The 27,416-nt window shown below is 33.1% G+C and overlaps 3 protein-coding genes and 3 long non-coding RNA genes across 26 annotated transcripts in view; 4 read left to right on the top strand and 2 right to left on the bottom strand.

The window, feature by feature from the left end:
• LOC123684747 (protein turtle) overlaps nt 1-6,722 on the top strand; it is a 216,420-nt gene extending 209,698 nt beyond the window's left edge. For 15 of the 20 annotated variants that reach the window (XM_045624157.1, XM_045624156.1, XM_045624162.1 and 12 more), the window contains one exon: nt 2,440-6,722. In XM_045624157.1, coding sequence (XP_045480113.1) covers nt 2,440-3,739 — 1,300 coding nt within the window. In that variant the 3' untranslated portion in view covers nt 3,740-6,722. Of the gene's footprint in view, nt 1-977; nt 1,089-2,439 lie in introns of all 20 variants that reach the window. The other 5 variants (XM_045624168.1, XM_045624172.1, XM_045624169.1 and 2 more) reach the window with 5 other exon arrangements.
• Nucleotides 518-26,875, bottom strand: LOC123684753. Its single transcript, XR_006748178.1, has 3 exons — nt 26,657-26,875; nt 974-1,218; nt 518-696 (listed from the first exon to the last, which is right to left on the bottom strand). It is a non-coding gene; the product is annotated as an uncharacterized LOC123684753 (long non-coding RNA).
• On the top strand, nt 13,970-17,167 carry LOC123684750 (pre-mRNA-splicing factor CWC25 homolog). 2 transcript variants are annotated; one of them, XM_045624174.1, is made up of 2 exons: nt 13,970-14,887; nt 16,828-17,167. In XM_045624174.1, exons 1-2 carry the CDS (start codon nt 14,292-14,294, stop codon nt 16,847-16,849), a joined length of 618 nt encoding a protein of 205 aa, XP_045480130.1. In that variant the 5' UTR covers nt 13,970-14,291; the 3' UTR covers nt 16,850-17,167. The 2 variants fall into 2 exon arrangements, with proteins under 2 accessions (XP_045480130.1, XP_045480131.1); XM_045624175.1 differs by having other exon boundaries at nt 13,970-14,892; nt 16,833-17,167.
• LOC123684751 lies at nt 20,122-21,771 on the top strand. Its single transcript, XR_006748176.1, has 4 exons — nt 20,122-20,201; nt 20,259-20,845; nt 20,897-21,405; nt 21,469-21,771. It is a non-coding gene; the product is annotated as an uncharacterized LOC123684751 (long non-coding RNA).
• LOC123684752 lies at nt 21,901-22,084 on the bottom strand. Its single transcript, XR_006748177.1, has 2 exons — nt 22,022-22,084; nt 21,901-21,959 (listed from the first exon to the last, which is right to left on the bottom strand). It is a non-coding gene; the product is annotated as an uncharacterized LOC123684752 (long non-coding RNA).
• Nucleotides 22,141-25,127, top strand: LOC123684748 (protein starmaker-like). The gene has a single exon (XM_045624173.1). It carries the CDS (start codon nt 22,439-22,441, stop codon nt 24,881-24,883), a length of 2,445 nt encoding a protein of 814 aa, XP_045480129.1. The 5' UTR covers nt 22,141-22,438; the 3' UTR covers nt 24,884-25,127.
• Nucleotides 26,876-27,416: the final 541 nt, after the last annotated feature.

Raw genomic sequence — 27,416 nt, 5'->3', positions numbered from 1 at the left:
TTATGAGAAACAAATCACGTATCATATGTAAATGACATCAATAGTGATCACAATTGTTATCCCTGAGGATATATGATTATGCTTTTCCCATTTTCCCCCATTACAGCTCGCGATGCCTGGTTATGAACATATTTGATATTATTGGACATCAGATATATGAGAATTCAGTTATTATGGTCTCTCTTAAAAAAATCTCACAATATCTCGTTTCTCGGTCATGTGAATTATTCTAGCGTCATCTTGTGGCATGAAAAGATGTATGGAAGATCTTGGATTTTGTATCTCATTTCATAGCCAACGTGGAGCAGTGTATAAAAAATTATCAATGGCGGTGCCTAATATAACCAAGGAAGATAATTTCTCAGTCGGGTTCTGGCCGCCAAACATCCAAATTCCATCAAAACCAGAAATAAGAGCTCCCCGATTGATGAGCAAAAACCCCGAAAATTGCAAAAAATCCATTTTCAAAGCTCCATATCTCGAAAACTGTCCATTCTTGAGATTTGTGGCTAGGGACTTTTCTGATCAGTTCATCAAGAACTACAACATATCAAAAATTCAGCCAAATTCACGGAAAGCCATTTCCCATACTTAACTAAGCTTCAAATAAAAAATAATGAACTGACGATCTCGTCGACAGTTCTGATCGACAGGTCGTCGGAACATGACTAGACACTACGAGGCTCAGAAATAGACCTGAAAAAAAAAGCATAGTGTAAATCGGGGTTGGAAAAAATATTTAAATATTACCAAGAAGTACAAAAGTTAAATTTCAAGAAACTGGCCTTTTTAAATAATCTTTTCTGTACAATATCTGAATACTATAAGGATTCAGGATAGAAAACTTTTCACTAGACGCTTTTCAATATGCCATCTATATGGTCCAAAAATTCTTCACTTCCCGTCATTTATCTGATTCAATGACATCTTCACACCTAAACATTTTTTATTAAACACATATTTCTGCATTTACCCAGTTTTTGATCCCAAACGTGTGTTATTTGCCGCCATGTGGATCTGCACAGGAGGAAAAAAGGTGAAGAACCAAGAGGATGTTGAAATGCCATCACCAGATCGCACCTCCACATGTATATAGTTCTTCTTTCTTACTTGCACTCACTACTGCACTTATATATTGATTTTTTTCAAAGCTTGCTGAGTGACTTTTTCTTCGGCAGTAATTCTGTGTCGAAGAATTTTGGTATCTTCTCAATCGTACTGTGGAAGACAAAAACACATTTCGTTGTAGTTAGATGTTCCACAATTCCATTTATTTATTATTTTTTTTTATTCAATGAAGATCTGCTTCGAATATAACTGCTTGTAACTATTTCTACCCTTTTTGAATGAACCAATCAAGAGCTCTAGTCAAGTTAGGATAATCGATAATCTAAACTTGACTCTCGACTCTGATTGTGGCCAGTCAAAAGTTCGATGTTTACAGATTGTTATATGCCACACATACAAATTTCAATCTGAATATTTTTGCTATTCCGCTAGAATTTTATATGGTTCTAACGCTACTATTGAAAAGTTTTGCACGAAGCTTGCAATTGCTATTCTATATGTACGCACAAAATTTCAACTCGGATCTGTTATCTCTGAAATATTGGATTTTTGTTTTTCGATATTCTTCAGAAATTCCTTCGGTTCTGGTTTAGTTACTTACACGAAATTTTGAGAGATGATTGTAATGGTTATTATTCAAATACAGGGCAAATACTGTCCCACAAGTTGTGTAGGTACTTCGATTCAAACAAACATATACTTCGAATCAAACATGATCACGGAAATATTTAGTACTTTATTTCCTATATTCTTCTTGAATTTTTTATGGTTCAGATAATATGATCAGCTTGAAATTTTTCACGGAGCTTCTAACTTCTATATAGACACCAAAGCAAAATGTAATTTTTAAAAATTGTTATATATTTAGAATCTAAAGTTATTCCATATTCACAGCAGACCGATTTGAATTTCTACAAAAATGTTTCTTATTCAAGAGAATTTGTTCTGGTATTCGATAAAAGTTACTTGCATGTTGTTGATTGATGTTGTGTTTGTTCGCTGTATTGGAGAATGTTGGTAAGGATGAGTATTTGCATATTTGCGCATATAAAGAATAATTGAGTGCAAATTCTGAGATTCGGATAGCTGAGCTTTTGGTAGAATTAACCCGAAAAGAAATTGATAAAATAGATTTACTCTGTATTTTCAGACTTTTCTGCATCCTTGCTCTAGAAAATATGGACTCAGAGGACCGACTCGTTAATCATAATCTCGATTACACTCGTTTCTAGGTTATGTGGGGTTAGAAATATCAAGGGTCAAATTCATCCACGCAAATATGCTTTATTCTTTTACAATTAGTGCTTGATGCATGTCCAACCCTTAGCACCCGTCTTAGAATCCTCTCTTATCTTGTATTCAATCCCGCAGACATAGCAAAGGCGGAATACCAGGTCTGAAGATACTCCATTTCGTCCTGAATTGGATCTGGCCCGAAGATAGATGCCGTTCCGGCAGCAGTCTAAGTTGGCACCCTGACTACTTCCATCCGGGATCACCATCGAAGTCTCTGGCGCGCATATCAAGAGCAGCAGACGGCCGGTTCATCCTAATGGACTCCCTACTGAGTCTAAGGGCTGAAAGTCTTTCCAATGCAAGCAGTAGTGACGATGGAGGCTTCCTACCCTCCAGAAAGGGCGTAAGGAACCGCGCCTCGTGGAGGAGACCGCTGGTAGGGTACCCCAGCCAGCTCAGCATAAGATCCGACGCTTCCGGTCAGAGCTCCAAGGGAATTCAAGGACTGCTGAGGATAGCCAACAGGACGCAGTATCCGCTGAAACCCATACCTACCATATACAGCCCGGCAACTCCCAAGTTTCAGTCCAGCTCTCCGGATACTTCCAGCGCCTTGCTTTTATCCCCTTGGACACCAATGTACTTTAGCGATTTGAGCTCCGTGAGGTATCCAAGCTCCGGAGAACGTTCTTATCCCACTCCTCCAGGATTTGTGCAGCTCAGATCGATGCATGAAAGGTATTCCCAGGAGTTGCCGTCTTTGAGAGCCATCCACGAGGAGTCGCAGGTGTTCATCCCAGTCCACCCCATCAGAGACAGCCCAAACTCCAGGATAAGGGTACCCCCGCCTTATCCAGCCATCACCGGGACCAGACCTAGAGCCAGACTGCTTCCTAGACACGCCAGAATCGCAAGAAGCGCACCAGAGTTAGGATCGCCAGACCACCTGGATAGATCTCCGGAGAGCCGATCGAGTTCCAGCGGTTTCGGTAGTAAGAACACCTCTGGGACGCAGAACCAGAGCAGCCAGAGCGGCAGCACGTTTACAGAATGGCGTCTGCCGCCTTACAGACCACCACCCCCGCCACCTTCGGCTCTACCACCTCCACCACCTCTGGTAGTCGGAAGATGGTTGGAGATGGCTTCATCATCGCCTTCTACGTCTGAGCCTTTTCACAAGGCTGTTGACGTGGGGAGCGTGGACGGCCACTATGAGTTCGATCCTTCGACCCCCACCCCAACACCGTCCACTCCCATAGGTTCCCGGGACATCGACCTGGAGCCCGTTTCTTCCAGAAGGAGTCTTGGCACAGTGCGCGGCCGCTACGATAACATAGACGCGAGGGTGCAGGCCATGAAGGAGGAGTTCAACGAATTCAGGAAGAGGCAGGCGAAGAGACAACGGGTGGTTCAGGAGTTGGAGAGTGCCTGTTGACTGTTGAAGAAGTGCGCGTGTTAGTATTCGAAATGACCATGAAACTCTGACGGATAGTGAGGTTTATCGTTGTCGCAAGTTTTTAATTCATCGGTTCCTCTTTAGATGTGTAAGTTCGGACATGATTTCGTGAGAAGGTTTTAGGTTAGGTGCAACTTGAAGAATTTTTCAGGAGGAAAGAGTCAATATTGTAATTTTCGAAATATTTTTTCGGTTTATTTTTGGCGCATGAAACTTTATGGACTTGGTCCGCTACTTTTGTCGAGGAAGTGTTCATTTTAACTGTAGCAAAGTTGAACAAAGAAGGACGTTTCACTTCGAATGGAGCCAGTGAGAATTTTTTATTTTTTTGATATGTATACATCAACGTGTCCCCGAGTAAATGTAACAAACTGATAGGCTATATAATACTAATAAATATAAGAATAAACATTCTGTAACCATGAATCCTAACCATTTTCATTTCCAAGACACAGACTGTTAAAGTATGTTAAACTTTTTATTATCAACCTATCTACCTACTCCACAGGAAATGTTTGAAAGATGCAAGAAACATTATTAATTAACTGTCTAGGAACAGTGTGAATGTTTTGAGTATTAAAAATATCTTCAACCATTTTGGAATAAACTCAATAAACAAATTATTTTTTCCAATTTCAACACACTGACTCTGGGAAATAAAAAGAGTTAGAACCCATATTTGTAAGAACATTTGTCTTACTTTTATCGGTACTACCTAGTTTATCAGTTTTTTACACCTAATCTCGACACCCTGAATTTGGTGAAGATAGGTACTTAAAGCGTTTAATTTTTGCAAGACTTCCAAACATGAACCACATGAACGCATTCAATCTATCAAGAAATCAGCATGAATTATTCCGATTGATTTCTGGAAAGACATATCAAAAAATTTAAGGATTCTCCAAGTCTGCAAGATTTATTGTAGAAGTGCTATTCTGTTGTATCAATAGTAAACCTACTTGAGCGATATTCACTTCATTGAACTGCTTCAAAATTAGGAATCCTGATTGTAATCCCACAAATTTTAATTCTATCTTGTCAAATTAGAGTTCTTATAGTTCCGAGCAAGAGATGCATTGCCAGTATAAATAATTATTTAACACGGTACCTAAAAATGTTCGACATGTAACAGAGATATTCCTAAATAAAAGGGACCAAAAATCAGTAAAGTTATGTCCAAATGTTTATTCATTCTTCTTGTTCATTGAAAGATATACAATTTTTTTTACATGAAAATTAATATTATTGAACTATATTGAAAAATAACTGATGAAATACATTGAACCACAAGTTTATCTATATGCCATGAGCATTTATTTTATTTCTTTTTTCATTGGCACTGCTTACTGAATAGATGGTATTGATTCCAGAAGTCTTCCTAAATACTTAATAGGAAATGTTTTCCAATAAAACATGTCGACAATTTGGATTCCATTTTTCTCTTATAAGGAGATTAAATGCAAAATGTTTCATGTCCTAATATTTTTTGTCAGATGTATGTTAAACCATAAACTAGTGATAGCGCAGTAAAACTTGATAACTGATATCCCTAAGAAATTAAAAAAAAAAAGCAGTTCTACAAGTGAATATTTGTTTTCAATATCAATATGATGAGGTTTACCATTGAGTTACATAGGTAATAATCTTTTCCATAATGTAATTATCTCATAAGAATAATCGATAAACTGACAATGATAAATCGAAATGTGCAGTAAATAAGCGAATGATGTTCTAAACTAAATTTTAAACAGACCAAATTTTGAAGGAATATTTGTGTTCTTGGCATATCTGCCTTCATAAAACTTACTCATCTTGATTTGTATCAAATATTTTGCCATTATTACCTTATAGAACGAAGTATAAATATGAAATTCAATATATGCATTATCAAATCACATACAATTGCCATAATATTACCACACTTGCCACCTCATTGTGGTTATTCGTAAGAAGTGTGTTTGTCCAAGGGCAACGGATTGTCCATTTTTCTCTTCTTAATATTTTGAGGGTATATTCCCTACCACCCAATAAATCTAACGCTTTATCGTGGTCCAGACCTGGATCGCGACAAAACATTTTACACAAGAGGCTGTTGCGAATAGTAGAACTAGATGTTTAGATTGTTAAAGTACCTTCGCTCTCTGAGCACTTTATTATAATTTATCTTGATTGTTACTTCCTAAAAAGAATATAAAATCTCTAGTTTTATGCAATTTAAGTTTTTTTTAACATTCTCAATTGTGAGAATCCATTCAAATAAGGATCTTACTATTCATATCTCCCACTTTTTGTCCTTATCTATGTTCATTTTTAGAATAACTGAATCGATCATTGAAAATTGATCTTGAGCTGAAAAAAGTTCCGAATATAATTGTTTGAATGGATTCATTCCAATAATACTAAGTCTGATCCTTTTTTCAAAAGTGAGACATTGATTATAATAAATCGATATTAATTTAATGTAAATAACTGAAGATAATTAGAATAGTGCAAGAGGTGTTCATATTTGTCTTTAATTTATTAATTTATAATTGAAACGTTGTATAGTGATATTAGATATTATGACTATCTGAAATCAGTACAACCTGTTATTTATTTTCTTATTTTTTTGTCATGAAAACCGAATAATTGGAAGATTTAAAATTAAAAATTTGGAGTTGCTTTTTCTGTGTTTGTAAGTATTCATCATATGGAATAATTAAATTTCTGAATAACATGATTTGAATCCATTTCTGCCTACATTCCAAATTCAATTTGCATGCTTCAAGCACTTAATCTTTTTTGGAAAGCGATTCAAATATTTTTCTCATTGTATATTATTGAATAAGTATCATTTCACAGCACACTTCAATTTAGCAGTAGAATTTTTAGTTTTAAGTGTTGAGTAGATTAACAGTTGTTACTATGTAACTACGCTGTATAAAGTATCACCTAAATACAATAATGTTGCCAGATCTCAAAACTTGTTATTTCTTTCTAAAACTAAAGAAATTATGGTTTTCAGTGAATAACGCCGTAATATTCAACTATCAAGATACATTTTTCTATAATTAATTTATATGTTGAAATTGAGATGTCTAGAAGAACAGGTGTGGCCACTAACTCTTAGAAAAATTTAAAATAAAATTAGACACTTTAAGAGAAACCGCCCTCCCCTGATTTCTAGAGTTCATGATTTCCTCCTTTTTCCCTATGGGCTTTGGCGCTCACGTCAAGTTCAAATGTTGTTTACATAAAAATATGACAGAAAAAATAGTTTTTGTAATTTCCATGAAAATAGGAACTAGGAACAATAGCCATTTAATTAAATAACAAAAATCAGTTAAACGTAGATTGTAAACAAAAAGCCGCCATATTTAGGCTCAGACACCGACAACCAATCAAAAACGAGACCACTCGTGTCGCCACTGTGTTTTATTTAAGTCACTGTGGGAGTTGGGAAAAAAGGAAATTACGGCCAATAGATAAGAGCATTGTTTAAGGAGAAGATAGTTAGTTACTTCGGTTCAAATATCATTGGAGGATATTGGGCAATATCGTTAGAGGGCGCCACTCCGGAAGAGGCCCAACATGATGGGTTGCCTATGTGCAATGTTGAAAATTCAGACGAGTATTAATTTTTGGGTATGGTGAACAACATATGTCTCTAGTGCGTTTCTTGTTCAATCTTTATTCATCTTTCTGTCGTCGAGCAGGCATCGGAAGAAATTCTCTTGGCCGCAATAAATTTTTATTACCCTTGCCGCATGCCGGCTAGCTGCATGAAAAAGTGTAGAGCCTCAGAGTAAGAAGTAAACTGTTTACTTCTTACTCTGAGGGTAGAGCTATTGTTCGAATCGTATTTTTGGTCATAATATTGTTTTAAAAGCTTCGTCGTCCTACCTTCAAACAGAAATAAAAAAAAAATTTGGCACGGGAAAAAAATTAGACATTCTATCTCTGTTGACAGGTAACAAAATATAACTTTCTCGAAATTACTTTTTTCCCGGGAAAAAAGTGAGTGTAAAGATTATATATCCGGGAAAAAAGTAGTCACTTTTTTGCCGGATAAATTTCGTGAAAAGTTATATTTCTTTCACTATAAGATCGTCGTTTTTCCTGTCACAGAAAAAAATTGTGTATTATACAAGGGAAAAAGTATTAGATTTTAGCACGAAGTTATGTTGTCTCCCGACGCGGAGCGGAGGGTGCCAACAAACCGAGAGTTATTTTTTGTATAACTATACATGAATCATTGATATATCTATATAAATATTATCAAAAAGCCCAATTACCATATAATGGTGTAGGGTGTTACATTTCAAATTAATTAATTTTCATTATATAATTTTAATTCGGAGCTCCGTAATCAAACTCGATATACCTACTTGGAAATAACGAGCGAGAAATTATTTTCAACAGTGTATACCATATTTGTTATTTGTATACTGAACGAGAAAATCATTGATAAGAAATGCTTATTTCCTCTTTTACCGATTAAAAAAACAAAGCCAGTAGTAATCGAAAGTTTAATGTTTGCTGATTATATATCCCCCCAAGAAATTATTCCACAATTTTATCAGATATTTCAATTTCTTTGAAAGAAGGATTTTTTCAATATTTTGTTGTATTCACATAATAAAATACCCTTATTTCAGACGATTACAAAAATATTGTTTATATATTAAATTCGTTTTGCCAGAACTCTATCGAGAGCATTCTAATCCGCATTCTCATAAGCCATTGAAAACAAACTCATTTCACACGAATACAAAAAAACTATGTATTTCCCCATTGACCAAATTCGAGGTATTCTGAAGAAACTGAAAATACTTTTAATCAGATCAATACAAGCAATATCGGAAATTCCCGCAAAACAACATCAAACCCTACGAAGGTTTACCTCCCCCAAAATAGAGATTTCTGTTTTCCTTCAACAAACCGTTCATCTTCACCAGAAACAAATAATGTTTCTGCAGATAGCTCTTACATTGCAGATCTGGTAGATCTTCCATCTATTGATGAGTTTGAGGACGGAAAAAGGAAGAAAAGTAAGGAAGAAGAAATCAAATCGTTGAAAGAAAAACTACAAAAATTGAGGAAAAAAAACAACAATCTGAAAACCCAAGTGACTGAAGCTAAAAAAAGAATAAAGAAACTCCAGGTTTCAAGAAAAATGCAGCCAGATACAACACTTTAGCCAGAATTTTCAAGAGCTATAGTTGCAATGCAATTCAAATCTCAAAAACGGAAATTGTGGACGACTGATGAGAAGAAAACGGCTCTTAGCATATATTATAAGGGACCTGCTACGTATAAATTTTTGCGTAGGAAAAACGTTGTTTTACCAGCCATTTTTATATTGAAGAAATTCCGTTCCTTTAGTTATAAGAACTTTTAATGTTGACGTCTTTTGTTATCCTGTATAAGAATTTGAAAAATAAATCTTGTTAACATTTCATAGTTTGGTGTACTTCAACTTCATTGATTGGAAACCTTCCGAGGAATATCAGGGCCCCCGCAACCGCGCGTGCAACGCGTGCACCGCACGCGGGCGCCACTCTAAAAGGGCGCCACACCTTTTATAGACCGCATGAAGAACCGATGGACCAAAGGTTTTCGAAAAAGATTCTTTCAAATTTTTCAACAATTTTTTTTTTCAAAACTTCTTTCTTGCAATGTATACAAGTTTCCGAACGTCGCAATCGGCATGAAATAGCCAGATATTGGTTTACAAAAACGCATACTCCTAGGGCATTTTTTGCGCTATGTTGCTGCACACAGCTTAAATTTAACTGAAAATGATGCTGCTAAGGTTTCAAATAAAACAGTGGACTCTTTTGTTATTGTAAAAAACTTTATATATATTTGTCTTCATCCACAAAGAGATTGGAATGTTATAAAGAAGCATGATCCTCAGTTACGTCTAAAACCCCTAAGTGATACTAGATGGTCAAGTAGAATCGATGCTAAAGTTTCATTTTATTCAAATATGTCATAGCCTTTTAGAAATAGCAGAAAATGATACTTTCAACATAAAAACTAGACATAAAGCAAGTTCTCTTTTATTAAATATTCATTCTTTTAAATTTATTTGAAGTATCATAATTTCTTATGATGTTTCATTCCAGATTAATATTGTAAGCAACATGATGCAAAGTGTAGCGATTGACATTAAAGTGTGCCAAAACCATTTGAAGAATTTAGTTGATAATTTCAAAAATTATAGGGTTGATAATGTTCTCGAGGAAAAACTTGCGGGAGCTGGAAAACTAGCGGCTGTTCTTGAGATAGATCAAGATTTTTCTCCATTATATACTGTAAGACGAAAGTATAAACCAAAACTGTTCGATTATGAACAGACGGAAGATCCAAAAATCGCTTTTAATAGTAATTTACGTAACAAGTCCGGAAAATATGGTTTTTTTGGACGAATAGACAAAATTCCAGGACGAGCGTAAGCGGACAGTTGCCGAAAAAATAAATTTCTTTTAGAAAATAATGGATCAAACACTAAGTTCCTTAAATAGTAGATAACGTTAACGTTTTTTGTTTTATTTGTGATATTCTTAAATCAAATGACAAATATCTATTGAAATGCTGTCATGCTCTTCAACAAAAGCTAACTGATGACAGGAAAAAAAGAGACTGAAATGAAAGAAAATGATTTATTCAACGAGATAAAAGCCCTAAGATTGTTTTCATTATCTGAAGCGAAAATCCTCTTGAAATTCTACAATATATTTTTGAAAATAATCTAACTTCTTCTCTACCGAATCTTAGTATTGCCTCAAGAATCCTTCTCACTTTACCTGTGTCCTGTGTCTGTTGCTTCTGGTGAGAGATCATTTACTGAATTAAAAATTTTTAAAACTATTTGAAGTCTACCATGTCTCAAGAAAGATTTTCTGGATTGGCAATCTTAGATATAGAGCAAGAGATACTCGATAAAATTAATTGATTGATAATATAAAAGAATTTGCAGCAGCCGAATCTAGAAAAACATCCATTCAATTTCTGGATTGATCCTAATTAAATGTTTATGCCTTTATGAATAATTTATAGAAGAATCAGGGCCCCCGCAAGGGAGATATACGCCCGCGTGCGGAACATATTTTGGCGCCCCTTAAAGGGGGGAGGTGGAGAAAAGCACTGCTGGATAATCGTATTTTTGTTTTTGTTTTGTTAAGAATTAAGTGTAGAATGGTTGAAAATCTATCAGCAACGTTCATTGCCTTAAGAACTTTATGGTGTTAGTTGTAACATAATACATTTTAAATGTGTTTCAAAAGTTAAGCTGTATTCTTCTATAAATTATTCATAATGGCATAAACATTTAATTAGGATCAATCCAGAAATTGAATGGATGTTTTTCTAGATTTGGCTGTTGCATTTTTTTTATATAATCAATCAATCAATTTTATCGAGTATCTCTTGATCTATATCTAAGATTGCCAATCCAGAAAATTTTTCTTATGATATGGTAGACTTCAAATAGTTTTCAATTATTTTCAATTTAGTCAATGATTACTCACCAGAAGCAACAGACACAGGTAATGTGAGAAGGATTCTTGAGGCAATACTAAGATTCGGTAGAGAAGAAGTAAGATTATTTTCAAAAATATATTATAGAATTTCAATAGGATTTTCACTTCAGATAATGAAAACAATCTTAGGGCTTCTATCTTGTTGAATAAATCATTTTCTTTCACGTCAGCCTCTTTTTTTCCTGATCAGTGAGTTTTGTTGAAGAGCATGACAGCATTTTAATAGATAATAATAATATTCATCATTTAATTTAGGAATATCACAAATAAAACAAAAAACGTTATCGTAATCAGATATCATATCAAAACTACTATTTGAGAACCTTGGTGTTTGATCAGTTATTTTCAAAAAGAAATTTATTTCAAAAGCGATTTTTGGATCTTGAGGTGCCTCATCCGTTTGTTCATAATCGAACAATTTTGGTTTATACTTTCGTCTTACAGTATATAATAGAGAAAAACCTTGATATCTCAAGAGCAGCCGCTAGTTTTCCAGCTTCCGCAAGTTTTTCCTCGAGAACATTATCATCCCAATAATTTTTGAAATGATCTAGTAAATTCTTCAAATAGTTTTGGTACACTTTAATGTCAATCGCTACACTTTGCATCTTTTTGCTTACAATATTAATCTGGAAAGAAACATTATAAGAAATTATTATACTTCAAATAAATTTAAAAGAATGAATATTCAATAAAAGAGAACTTGCTTTATGTCTAGTTTCTATGATAAAAGTATCATTTTCTGCTATTTCTAAAAGGCTATCACATATTTGAATCAAATGAAACTTTAGCATCAATTCGACTTGACCATCTAGTATCACTTAGATGTAATTGAGGATCATGCTTTTTTATAACATTCCAATATTTTTGTGAATGAAGAGAAATATATATGAAGTTCTTGTACAATATCAAAAGAGTCCACTGTTTCATTTGAAACCTAAGCAGCATCATTTTCAGTTAAATTTAAGCTGTATGCAGCACATGGCGCAAAAAATGCCGTAGGATTAGCATCGAGTATGCGTTTTTGTAAACCAATATCTGGCTATTTCATACCGATTGCGACGCGACGCCGACGTTCGGAAACTTGTATAAATTGCAAGACAGAAGTTTGGAAAAAAAATTGTTAGAAAAATTTGAAAGAATTTTTTTCGAAAACCTTTGGTCCATCGGTTCTTCATGCGGTCTATAAGAGGTTTTGGCGCCCTATTAGAGTGGCGCCCGCGTGCGGTGCACGCGTTGCACGCGCGGTTGCGGGGGCCCTGAGAAGAATACAGCTTAAGTTTTGAAACACATTTGAAATGTATTATGTTACAAATAACACCATAAAGTTCTTAAGGCAATGAAGGTAGCTGATAGATTTTCAACCATTCTATACTAAATTCTCAACAAAACTTCAAAAAAAAAATTTCCGATTATACAGTAGTACTTTTCTCCACCTCCCCCCTTCGAGGGGCGCCAAAATATGTTCCGCACGCGGGCGTTGATGTCCCTTGCGGGGGCCCTGAGGAAAATTATTCAATGCTTAACGCCGATCTGAGAGGGGAAACTTATATGGAATTTTATAATTTTATTTTCATGAAAAATCTCTTTGCAAACCAAAATTCGATATAATTTGAATCAAGTATTCAGCTGAAAAAGTCTTATATGTATATTCATAAATTAAACATTCACGTCCTATCACAAAACAAATGAGATTTTCACAAAAAAGAGAATAGTTTTTTTAAATCAAATTTTCTTTTTCTTTTGGCAGTATTCCAATATTTTATTTACCTATTTGAGGTAGATAACCTTGACATGAAACTATTCACTGATAACAATTTTACATAATCAATTAATTAAATTTAAAATTCTCTTTTCGAAAGACTAAAAAATAATCTTATACTTATTTTTCTCCAATCACAGTATTTCTTTTCAAACGCAAATCAGATCATACATTCCCTTCAAGATTTTCATTTCAGATAATCCGGTCCAGAGATATCGTGATCACCGCAAAATTGTTTTTTTTTGCGGAGCTCTAGGAGATCGGCGATAGCAACATTCGCGAAGATTATTTTGACAAATAAAAAATATGTTAATATATTATAAGGTTATTTTAATATGTACACCAATTTTCAAATTAATAAATTGAATAGTCTACGCGAAAAAAATTCTTGAAAATCCGTCTTTTTGAAGCCTTCTAACTGTATGTAAGCCCTTAATAGAATGAGCGAAATCGGTTAACATAAACAAACCCCGTTACGACCAAAGCAATAAAATCCCAAGCTCGAAACCTGGGTCATAAACTCAGTCTATTCAACATCGAAGTGTTTCTACATACTTTACTTGGCTCCGATTATTTATTCTTCACGTCAAGTTTTATACCCAATGTAGAAACCTCTTTACCGACAAATGATTATAGAAATAGCCGCCTAGAGAGCGCATTAGGATGGACCCCAAAAATTCTGAGTTTGCCACATAATTCTAATAGGTACCGCCACATACGCACATCCAATGCCCTATGCAGGGCGAGTAACCAACTATCTTCTCCTTAAACAATGATAAGAGGTACTACTTTTGTATTTATCTATGGTACGTACAAGGACTATCCTAGATCACAGAATAAATCTTTTGCAATTTCTATGTTCTAGATTAGCACCATAGAATTTTCTTAAACAAATCTTTCTTGAAATACTTGCCAACTATTAGTCGCAGCCTACTCATACTCGTGTTTTCTCGGAAGTTCAAAAAATCCCATCGGTATTAATTTTGAATAATCATTAATCATAAAAGGTTTGAGTACCGTGATTGAAAAAATTGAACATCATCCCATTTTCCGAAAGTGAATTTATAACAGATCTTACTTGTTCAGAAAATATTGTGAGGAAAAAGAAAATAATTTCAATGATCTTACAGTGGTTATCAAACATAACCTGTAAATGACTTTATAAATAAGTCAGATGAGAAGTTGGCAACAACAATATTATTATTTCCAAGTTTTATAGAAGAAATACCATATTTCACAAAAAATGTTTTCCAATAATGAAGAAAAGAAGCTTGATTGGATGTATAAGGGACCTACTGCATTAGTTGACAGAGAAGCCTATTTACTAGGGCGTACTGTGGATGAAACTCTTGAGTTAATCAATCGAGAAGAAGCAGCAAAGAAGGTTGATAAATATATGGCACCTCCTAAAAATCATGTAGAACACGAGTGCCTTCCGCCATCTATTAGAGAGTATAACAAAATAGTGAAAAGCGAACAGGTTGATTTACAAGCAAAATTACAAGAGGATCCGTTAGTTCTCATAAAACGACGAGAAGAAGAAACAAGAAGACAATTTCTTCAAAATCCTGTACAATTGAAGAAATTACAAGAAGCTATGGAAGCCCAGTTGCAGATGAAAAAAATGTTACATTCTAAAAAGAATAAAACTGGTAAGAAATTGAGGAAAAAGTTGAAACTTCTGAATCAACAGTTGGGAAAAAAACATGGTTACAAAGAATTGGAATTAAGTAGTGATATGAAAGATGATGAAGCAATTTTAGACACTATATTGATGCATAAATTCAATCAACTAAAAAATGAATTATCAGAAGATGATTTGAAAATAATTTTATTAGGTAATTAATAATAATAATAATAATAATCTTTATTCCTGACTCTTAATCAACAAATGTTGGTGTCAGAGCCTTTGTAAATTGTTACAAAAATAAACTTTAAATTCTAATATACAAGGTGTTTCCTAAACATGCGGCAAAAATTCAGGGGGTTGTTCCTTGGACTATTTTAAGCATGTTTTGTCCTTGGATGATTTTTGAAAAACCTCTTTGTTTCGAAGATACAGGGCGAACAACATTTTTCATATTTTTAAAATTAATAATAGTTTAAATAAAAATGCGTACCGCACTGTGTTTACTAAGTAGGTACAATTTATTTTTAAATTTGTTTAACAACATTCCAATTACTAAAAACGGCCAGTTTTTTGACTAAAAATTGATAAGTGCAGATGGTAAAGGAATACAGATTAAACACGGTTTTCATTTGAATTCGTTTTGTGATGTATTAGCAATTAACATTTTATCTTTGACTATTATGAATCGCTATACAAACACCGAGATGACTGACATGCATTTCATTTATGGACTTGCTGATGGAAATTCATTAAAAGCTAGGAGGTTGTACGATTTCCTGGGCGTAATATTCCTGACAGAAAATTGTTTCAAAATATTCATCAACGTCTGCATGAAACAGGCGCATTGAAAAAAATGGGGGGACCAGGAAAACCAAACACAGTAAGAACGGTGGAACTGGAAGAGAATGTGCTGGACATGATCGAAGAAGACCCTAGTACTTCTACTCGAAAAATTTCCAATACTTTGAATGTGAGTAATAAGACTGTTTGGAAAATTCTTAAAGACAATTTGTTATACCCATACCATATGCAACGCGTTCAGGCACTTATTCCTACTGATTTTCCCCCACGTATTGCATTTTGTCAATGGCTTTTAACCACATTAGTTCAAATTCCTCAATTACTGACGCTGATTCTTTTTACCGATGAAGCGAATTTCTCAAGAAATGCAATAAGAAATTTTCATAACAACCACGTATGGGCCGACGAAAATCCACATGAGGTAATTGAAGATCGTTTTCAACATCAGTTCTCATTGAATGTTTGGGTTGGTATTGTGGGTGACTGCCTAATAGGGCCGATATTTTTACCAGAAAGACTTACCGGGGACGTGTATCGCAACTTTTTAGAACAAACGTTACCTCTGTTTTTGGAGGATGTACCATTGGCAATAAGACATGCAATGTGGTTTATGCACGATGGTGCACCAGCGCATTTTAGTTTGGTTGCTCGTGAGTTTTTAACATTAACATACGGAGATCGCTGGATTGGAAGAGGTGGACCTCATTTATGGCCTGCTCGTTCCCCGGACTTAAACCCCTTAGATTATTTCCTATGGGGCCATCTAAAATCATTAGTTTATACCACTCCAGTAGAAAATGTGGAAGACTTGCGAAATCGGATCATTGCTGGGTGTAACTTAATAAGAAATGATCCTGGTGTTTTTGAAAGGGTTCGGCAGTCAATGAGGAGAAGATTGGATGCTTGTATGCTGGCTAGAGGTGGTCATTTTCAACAGTTTTTGTAGGTTGAGTTGAATTTTCATGTAATTTTTCATAATAAAATGTTATTATCTGAAATTTTGTTTCCCCTATATCTTCGAAACAAATAGGTTTTTCAAAAATCATCAAAGGACAAAATATTCTTAGAATAGTCCAAGGAACAACCCCCTGAATTTTTGCCGCATGTTTAGGAAACACCCTGTATATAACACATAATTTTTTATGAGATCCTAGTTATTTTTTACATACATTTTAAGGTTTTTAACAAATTTGTAATAGTCATTATTTTCCACTATGTTCCTGGTATTCTATTATATTCTACTGAATATGAAGACTCCGATGCAGAAAAACATGGGAAATTAAAGAAGAGCAAAAAATTAAAGAGAAAGTGAAAAATATTAGTAAGGTTTATTGTTTACGCAAGTTTTTAATTCATCGGTTCCTCTTTAGATGTGTAAGTTCGGACATGATTTTGTAAGGAGGTTGTAGGTTAGGTGTAACTTGAAGAATGTTTCAGGAGGAACGAGTCAATATTGTAATTTTCGAAATGTTTTTTCGGTTTATTTTTGGTGCATGAAACTTTATAGATTTTGTCCGCTACTTTTGTCGAGGAAGTGTTTATTTTAACTGTAGCAAAGTTAAATGAAGAAGGATGTGTCACTTCGAATGGAGCCAGTGAGAATTTTTTATTTTTTTTATATGTATACATCAGTTGTATCAATAGTATACCTACTTGAGCAATATTCACTTCACTGAACTGCTTCGAAATTAGGAAACCTAATTCAATTCATTCAATTGTGATCTTGAAATGTACTACGTATGGCTGTTCTACAATAAACTAAGTATTCATATAGATAAAACTGTATATATTGTTCAATCAAAAAAACAAAATAATCTGTGATATAAACATTTTAATTAATAGGATAAAAATCAAGTCTGTGATGGGTTCTGTGGTAGGTATTTTGTTTATTCCGATGATTGAACATGATTTTGTAATATATTTGATATTGTTTATAATTTATGGAATAAATATATATTATATTATATAGATATTTGGGTCTAATTCTAGATAATAAGTTAAGTTGGAGGTCTCATATAAAATATCTATTAAAAAAGATATCTCCAATGGTAAGAGCTGTGAAAAGATGTACTTATCTATTAGACAACTTATCGAGAGAATTACTTCATAGAAGTTTTATAGAATCTTAGCTGAGATATTTAATTCCCTGTTGGGGAAATGCTCCAAGATACTCTGGTACACTTCGACATTAAACATAAATGAACTGAAAAAACTGGAACAGACGAAATTGGTTTACAAAATGAAGAATACCTTATTAAGAACACAAGCCACTTTATGCATAGTTAATGAAAAGCATGATTATAACGTCGGAAGTAAAAATGAAATGAGAAAAAACTATGCAAGAACATGTATCGAACAGAATTCTCCAATGTTTAGGGATGTTTTCAATTCTATTCCTGTGGAAATAACATGCAGTGGAAATATTGGAGAAATGTGCCATGACCTCAAGGAGTTTCCTGAACTTCGATAATTTCTTTATATATTACTATTGTTATTGTATATGGGGAATTAATGTTTGTTTTTTTTACAAGGCTGATATGAGTTATATTTGAGAAATGTTTATGTTTATGAGAGATAAATGTTAATGTAGGCTCTGATACCAGCTTTTAGCTGTTTAAGGGTCAGGAATAAATTATAAATAAATATCTCCCACTTTTTGTCCTTATTCATTTATAGAATAACTGAATCGATCATTGAAAATTGATCTAAAGCTGAAAAAAGTTCCGAATAAAATTGTTTGAATGGATTCATTCCAATAATACTAAGTCTGATCCTTTTTTCAAAAGTGAGATATTGATTATAATAAATCGATATTAATTTAATGTAAATAACTGAAGATAATTAGAATAGTGCAAGAGGTGTTCATATTTGTCTTTAATTTATAATTGTAAACGTTGTATAGTGATATTAGATATTATGACTATCTGAAATCAGTACAACATGTTATTTATTTTCCTATTTTTTTGTCATGAAAACCGAATAATTGAAAGATTTAAAATTAAAAATTTGGAGTTGCTTTTTCTGTGTTTGTAAGTATTCATCATATGGAATAATTACATTTCTGAATAACATGATTTGAATCAATTTCTGCCGGTAAAACTATATAGGACACGATGAAAAGACTGGAAGAGATCAAGGAGAAGATGACCCAATGGATGAACAAGTGGAGAATAAAAACAAACCCCAAGAAGACAAAATTTATTATATTTTATCACAAGATCCTCCATAACTCGCCCACAATTACTCTGGAAAATACTACATTGAAGCCTGTAACAAACTGTAGATACCTCGGCATGATAATTGATAGTAAACTCAACTTTAAGATGCACAATCAACTCCACCAAACAAAACACTATCACGAGAGCCAGTCACTTCAGGTCACTCACTTATAAAGATCAAGGCATAGATACAAAAACAGCGTCAAACATCTACAAAATGATCTGCAGACCTCTTCTTGAATATGGTCATCAGATTCTAGGTTCATGCAACAAAACTACGATGAGAATTATTGAGGTAACGGAACGAAACAGTCTACGGGAAATAACCAAGTTGAGACATCCCAACAATCCACTCCACAATCCATCCAACCAGTACTTATATCAAAAAACCCAAATAGAACCAATAGCCGACAGGATACATAGACTGAATAAGAAATTTATTAAACAACACAACCTAAATATAATTGAGCTACTTGTACATCAGATGTCCCCCCTGCAGGTCTCCAAAAGAAAACTACCTGAACTACCTCTATTCGAACACTTGCTGAACCAAAGATGAAAAACGCAACACACTCTTTTAATATACATACAATGAATTTACTCACCTCAAAAACTAAACTCTTTTTTTTATTTACATTTTTATACTTTGTAAAATAAGACTTTGTATATGGGCAGGAAGACCTAGGTCGTTAGCCCTTTGAAACATTGTTTCAATAAAGTTTTTCTTCTCTCTCTCTCAATTTCTGCCTACATTCCAAATTCAATTTGCATGCTTCAAGCACTTAATCTTTTTTGGAAAGCGATTCAAATATTTTTCTCATTGTATATTATTGAATAAGTATCATTTCACAGCACACTTCAATTTAGCAGTAGAATTTTTAGTTTTAAGTGTTGAGTAGATTAACAGTTGTTACTATGTAACTACGCTGTATAAAGTATCACCTAAATACAATAATGTTGCCAGATCTCAAAACTTGTTATTTCTTTCTAAAACTAAAGAAATTATGGTTTTCAGTGAATAACGCCGTAATATTCAACTATCAAGATACATTTTTCTATAATTAATTTATATGTTGAAATTGAGATGTCTAGAAGAACAGGTGTGGCCACTAACTCTTAGAAAAGTTTAAAATAAAATTAGACACTTTAAAAGAAACCGCCCTCCCTTGATTTCTAGAGTTCATGATTTACTCCTTTTTCCCTATGGGCTTTGGCGCCCACATCAAATTCAAATGTTGTTTACATAGAAATATCACACCTATTGATATCATAGAATTAATAAACCCATTTAAGTTCAATGATTCCCGATTCAAGGGTAGGCAGCGCCCTCTTCAGCATGCTTTTTCAGCTAAAGGTAAGATATTCGATATTGTAAACAAAAATATTTTGAGTGTTATTTGTGAAGAAAGAAATATGATGGACAAAGAAAATAGTGTATTCCTCAGTTTAACTGAATATTTCCGGTATTTGAAAGCAACTCCAAATAATAGGAATGTGATAGAAGGTGAATTCATTCTAATTTAAGAATAATCGTCCATTATCTAAAAAATAAACATTTTAGGAGAAGCGGTCTTGAATGCATGTAATTATGTGTGGGAATATAGGTAAAAGTATTAGTATTATGCTTAGAATTGTTCGGCTTATGCTTGCAGACTTCAGCCCTTTCAGCAGATCCTCATGAAATCAGAGGAAAAATAATAACAACTAAAGAAACTGCAACAATATCAGCTTTCAGCTGTTCTTGTAAGGCTGGATTAGGAGGCAGATGTAAACATATATCAGCTCTTCTCTTACATTTTACCAGGTTGTATAATTTTTATTTATTTTATGTCTGAATCAGGACTTCCAATTGAACAATAATATAGACACAATATAATTGTTGGTTTTTTGCTTTTCCTTTGGTTTTTATCATTTCAGAACTGACCTCCTCAAATTGGAAAATATTTCAAGCACTGATATCAAATGCTGGTGGAAAAACGAAAAAAAAAGAGACTGGAAATAAATATAAAGCACTACCTCTTCTAAAAATACCATGCCTTAAGGACAAAGTCCCAAAAAGACCCTTGATAACATCTCAAGATGAAGAAGAGAAGATATTAGAAATATTTTAATTGCCAGATTGCCTTCATCGAGCATTGCAATTCATAAGTAGGTAATAACTTTCATGTCGTATGTAATACTGTAATGAGTGATTTTCAGGACTAGGTTATGTAAGGTTCCGAATGTGGAAGGATCTTGCATGAAAATATATGGAACCATTATCAGAAATGCAGAAAATTCCATTTTCATGCAGAATTTTTACAATTTTGGGTCTGAAATTAATTTTAGATGCACTCAATGTATCAGAAGTTAACTATGTTTGACAGTATTGATATATGTGTATCGACAATGCAAGATAGAGGTCAATGGGAAGAAGAAAGGAAGTATAGAGTTACTGGCTCACGATGCTATGACTTATATACTTTTTCGAAAAATGATTGGGAAGAGAAATGTAGTAAATATTTTTTTCCCAAGCATTTTTCGAATATCTATACAAAACATAGCATTAAATGCGAGCCAATGGCCCGAAAAGGTTTCAGGGTTTTCTATACAAAAAATAGGTCTTGTGATATGTAGAAGTGAACCATGGCTGGCATATTCTGCTGACGGAATTTTGTTAAAGAATGGCAAGCCCTATGGTCTTTTAGAAATAAAGTGTCCATTCAAAGGTAACAAATTCTTCATCAACATCTTGAAAATAATATTAAAAAAAAAATATCTTTATATTTCAGCAAAGCAAGCCTCTGACTTGGGGAATTGTAAATATATTATAAAAGAGAATAATAATTATGAACTGAAAAAAAACATAAATACTTTGCACAGGTGCAGGTGGGAATTGCAATCCTAAATTTAGACATTTGCCACTTTATTATTTATTTTTCAAGCAATAATTCATTCATTGAAATTAAGGTGCCCTTTGATGAAGAATACACATATAATATGTTAACTTCTTTGAAAAAAAACCATATTGAGAAAATGTTACACCATATTTGTAATGAATAATTGAAAAATTAAAATATTTTTTTGAAATAAAATTCCAGTTATTCTATTTCCACTTATTAAATGAAACGGGTTCTCTGTTTGCTCTACTGTTGCATCCATAAACACAACAAAACACCTTTGATTTCGTTATTTTAGGGCAGTAATCACTATCCATAATGTTGAAATAAATATTAGATAAATGATGAAACTCTAGAACACAACTCTTATAACTCCTCGAACACTAAAATATAAAAATTTAAAATGCAGAAATGCACGCCGTCAAAGCTTTCACTCCTACCGTACCTTAAGCCGATATTACAGTTTCTTCCGATAGGTGGCTTGGAGATGAACTTGAATCGCTAATTGATATATATTTAGTATTCTGTGGTATTGATGCCGAACGTGCTAATACTCGTGTTTTCTCGGAAGTTCAAAAAATCTCATCGGTATTAATTTTGCATAATCATTAATTATAAAAGGTTTGAGTACACTGATTGAAGAAATTGAACATCATCTCATTTTCCGAAAGTGAATTTATAACAGATCTTACTTGTTCAGAAAATATTGTGAAGAAAAAGAAAATATTTTCAATAACCTTACAGTGGTTTAGTGGTTATCAAATATAACCTGTAAAGGACTCATTTAGTCAGATGAAAAGTTGGCAACAACATTTATTATTATTCCCAAGTTTTAAAGAAGAAAAACCATATTTCACGAAAAATGTTCTCCAATAATGAAGAAAAAAAGCTTGATTGGATGTATAAGGGACCTACTGCATTAGTTGACAGAGAAGCCTACTTACTAGGGCGTACTGTGGATAAAACTCTTGAGTCAATCAATCGAGAAGAAGCAGCAAAGGAGGTTGATAAATATATGGCACCTCCTAAAAATCATGTAGAACACGAGTGCATTCCACCATCTATTAGAGATTATAACAAAATAGTGAAAAGCGAACAGGTTGATTTACAAGCAAAACTACAAGAAGATCCGTTAGTTCTCATAAAACGACAAGAAGAAGAAACAAGAAGACAATTTCTTCAAAACCCTGTACAATTGAAGAAATTACAAGAAGCTATGGAAGCCCAGTTGCAGAAGAAAAATATGTTACTTTCTAAAAAGAATAAAACTGATAAGAAATTGAGGAAAAAGTTGAAACTTCTAAATCAACAGTTGGGAAAAAAACATGGTTACAAAGAATTGGAATTAAGTAGTGATATGAAAGATGATGAAGCAATTTTAGACACTATATTGATGCATAAATTCAATCAACTAAAAAATGAATTATCAGAAGATGATTTGAAAAACATTTTATTAGGTAATTCTAGTGAATATGAAGATTCGGATGCAGAAAACCATGGAAAATTGAAGAAAAGCAAAAATTTAAAGTCTGTGTCATCTTCTGATGAAGATAATCACAAAAAAAGAAAGCGTGAAAAATATGAGGACAAATCAGATTCTGATTCGGGTAAGAAACACAATAAAAGAAAAAGTGACCAATTCAATGCCATGACTGATTCTTGCACCAATGGTAAATACAGAAAGAAAAAGGATAAAAAACATGAGGATGAGTCAGATTCGGCCTCCGATCATAGACACAAAAATTGGAAAAACTACAAATCCAAGTCTATGACTGATTTTCACACTAATGAGAATTACAGAAGGAAAAAGTACAAGGATGGGTCAGAATCTGACTCCGATGATAAACATAAAAAGAGGAAGAGTTACAAATCCAAGTCTATGACTGATTCGTACTCCAATGGAAGATACAAAAAGAAAAATGATGAAAAATACGAAGAGGAGTCAGATTCTAACTCTGATGATAATAAACACAAAAAAAAGAAGAGTGAAAAATTCAAGCCTATCAAAGATTCTGACTCTGACGATGTACATGAAAAGAAAAAAAGTGACAAATCCAAGCCTATGAAAGATTTCCACTCCAGCGAGAGATACAAAGGGAAAAAGAATGAAAAATATGAGGATGATTCAGATTCTGATTGTAATGATAGACATAAAAAGAGTAAGAGTGACAAATCCAAGCATATGAAAAATTCTTACTCCAATGGGAGACACAGAAAGAAATATTATGAAAAATATGAGGATGACTCAGATTCTTACTCCGATGATAAACACAAAAAGAGAAAGAGTGACAAATCCAAGCATATGAAAGATGCTTACTCCTGTGAGATAAACAGAAGGAAAAAAAACGAAAAATATGAGGTTGATTCAGATTCTGACAATGATAGATATAAAAAAAGAAAAAATGTTAAATCCAAGCCTATGAAAGATTCTTACTCCAGTAAGAATTACAGAAAAAGAAAAAATGAAACATCTGAGGATGAATCAAGCTCGGACTGTGATGATAGGCATAAAAAGAGAAAAAGTAACAAATCCAAGCCTATGAAAGAATCTGACTTTGATGATAGACATAAAAAGAGGAAAAATGATAAATCCAAGCCTATGAAAGATTCTTACTCCAGCGAGAGTTACAAAAGAAAAAAATATGAGGATGAGTCAGATTCTAACTGCGATGATAGAAACAAAAAAAAGGCTGACAAATCCAATGCTTCGACTGTTTCGCACTCAAATGATAGAAAGATAAAGAGTAAAAAATACAAAGATGAAACAAATTCTGATTCTGATGATTGCAAAAGAAGTAAAAGTGATAAATATAATTCTACTTCAGATTCTGACTCAGATGATAGACACAAGAAGGGAAATAGAGAAAATGTTGAAAAAGTATCAAATGATGATGATTGTACAAAAAAGAAGAACAACTCATCAACAAAATATAAAACTCATACTCCTGAACAAAATAAGAGTAAAAATGAATTATCATATTCAAAAGATAGTTATCGATCTGATAGTTTAAATACAAAAAATCAAGATAAGGGAGAAAAAAAGAAATTAACTGAAGAGGAGAAAGAAGCTCTACGTAAAAGTATGATGGAATATGCTGCAGTCAGAAATGCAGAAAATGTTAAAAGCTTCAAGAGGTATAAGGAAGAACATAATAAACCTGAAATTATAGATGAACATGATGATAACTTCATACAGAAGCAACTACTAAAATCTGCAAATAGCTCCAGTGTTGCAGACAGAATTAAAGCCAACATTAATAACATCCAAAGGTCCAAATTTTCAATGGAGTCAAATTTTTTGAAATGAGAATATTTAGGAGCAGCCAATGAATGACAATGAATTTTTACCAGATAGCGAGGAAGTCGTCAAGGAATGACAGGAAATGGGAATGTTGAATGGCAAAATAAAAAATACAGAAATAATTTTATGGAGAACGCTCAGTGAAATTTTAGATAGGAATTATTTTTTTATAATTTATTTGTATTTCGATGTTGCCTTATTTTATGTACTTACATTGAATTCCTATTTCAAAAAATATATTTGAAAAGTTTTTGTTCGAAAATATAAAATACCTATCTTATGAAAGTTTTTTTTCTAATACACCTTCAAAATTGTCATTGGTTGGTAATCGAATTGACTGCAATATATACAGAAAGTTGAGAATATTTTTCCTATATAGAATTTTATATTTTGTTGTGTGGTAGTAAAATCTGTTAATACCTTCAAACGATCTTATTTTCTTGGAAATTATCTAAACATTCAAATCTCAAAAAAAAAAAATTGATCAATAATTTTTACAAAATATAGATGACACAAAATAGTAACACATTTTAATTTGGTCAGGAAGTAATTATAAGATTTGTATGAAATTTACAGCGTTGATGATGAAAAATCCTATGATGAGATTCAAAATTTATTTTTTTACTGAATATTCTTATATATATATATATTCTTATATATATAACACAGAAAGCGTTAATTTTATATTGTTTTGTTTTATATCCTTCAATAGTTGAAGTTTCTTTGAAAAGCGCTGATGGATTATTATTCGACTAATTGAAAAACAGATTAATAAATAGCACCCACACTCCTCATTTCGTAATTCAGTATGATATAGAGCTATTTTAGACATAGGCGTAGACAATTTTTTTTTAAAGTAGCCACCTCCCCATATTAGGTAGGTATATAGCTAATTTTATAGATTACGGACTGGGATTAAATATTATATTAAAGAATAATGAAATATCTCTTTGATTATTCTTGAAGAAATAATTTTATAAGTGCAGAATTAATGTGAGCATATGCACATCGCGCAATATATGTGATAAAAAAATATTCAGTTATGATATTACCGAATATTTTTTGTTTCGTTTTGAAAACAAACGATAAAGAACAGTCTTTTTATACAAAAGGCTTTCTCTCAAGAAAGCCTGGTACAAAATAAAAACACATTTTCAATCATATAGGCGGTGTAACCTTTACCACACCGCTCCTCACCCGCCCCCCATTCCTGTCTACGCCAATGATTTTAAACGATCTCTTAAAATGAACTAGACTAATTATCGGCTGGCATTGAGAATGCAAAGCGAATCAATGACAAGTACCTCAATTATTATATTATAGTGAATCATTTAATTATAAACGAAATTTCACTGAAATAAGAAGAATAAACATAAGATGAGTCACCAAAAGGCAAAAGCTGCTAAAAGTTTTACTTTTTTTACTCGTGTATCGATTGTCCATCAAATTCATTTTCTAGTGTTCTCAGAAATCTTTTGAGCTAAAAAAATGAATGGCACATTCTTGGATCTCAGAATTCCTTTGATCTAGATATTGATATTTTTCCACGAGTTCAAAAATACCAAGGTCTCCGGATTCAACACCGTCAGATTTTTTCCTGTCGATAAGGAAACCTTTCGCGATCAACGACCTTGATTCTGATCTACCTGTATTTTCGATAATCTCAAATTTTATTTCTTTGAAGACCATTTACAAACAAGATTATATTTACTCAACTGACTAGAAAAAATTCAAAGTGCAACCACTATATTAAGTTGAATGATCAAATCAATTCCATACCTGAAATAGATGAAGCTGTTTAAAATCTCACAATATGCATTCAAAAGTTCTTTGTATCATCGACTAACAAAACGAGTAAAACGACCGAAAGTAACAATTATCCAGAACATCCCACTTATATAAGAGAACCCATTCGAAAATGAAACATAATCCGAAAACGCCTTCAAATTAATTTCATCAAAAATACAAGGAAGTAGTCAACTTAACAAGATCGTCATTATCTTCTTCAAAAAAAAAAGAAGAAAAACAAAAATATGAGAAGACTACTCGAAATAATTCTAGCGATACCTATGTGAAAGCGTACCTACTAAGAAACTGTTCGAATGGGTATTTTCTGACAGATTTTAATATTCGTTTGGTAATAAAACTAATTAAAATTACTTGATTGAAAAAAAATTTACAATCTGGGACAATCTGCCTAATTGATATTGGGGAGTGTTTAAAAAGTTTCCTAATTCCGAAATTGATTTTTTATAATTCCATTGAATTTGTTGATCATATGTAACAGTCATGATATCGTGCACGTCAAATATGAATAATCGCTCGGGATAGCCGAACTGTCCGAGGTTTATTATTTTCCTTTATATACCCGCTTTCTCGGCATCGCGCCTTATTTACCATCTGTGATTTTTGCATTCGTCATCGGTTCACACGTACCTGTTGTTTTCGGTTTTTTGTATCATTCTCGTCACAAAATTTCATTATGGAGTTATCAAAGAACTGAACTGAGAAATTCGCATCGAAAAATTGTCTGGGCTGT

This window comes from Harmonia axyridis, chromosome 7 (genome assembly GCF_914767665.1).
Source record: "Harmonia axyridis chromosome 7, icHarAxyr1.1, whole genome shotgun sequence".
Taxonomy (NCBI): domain Eukaryota; kingdom Metazoa; phylum Arthropoda; class Insecta; order Coleoptera; family Coccinellidae; genus Harmonia; species Harmonia axyridis.
The sequence above is the reverse complement of the archived record's forward strand: the minus strand, read 5'-3'. Positions and strand labels throughout refer to the sequence as shown.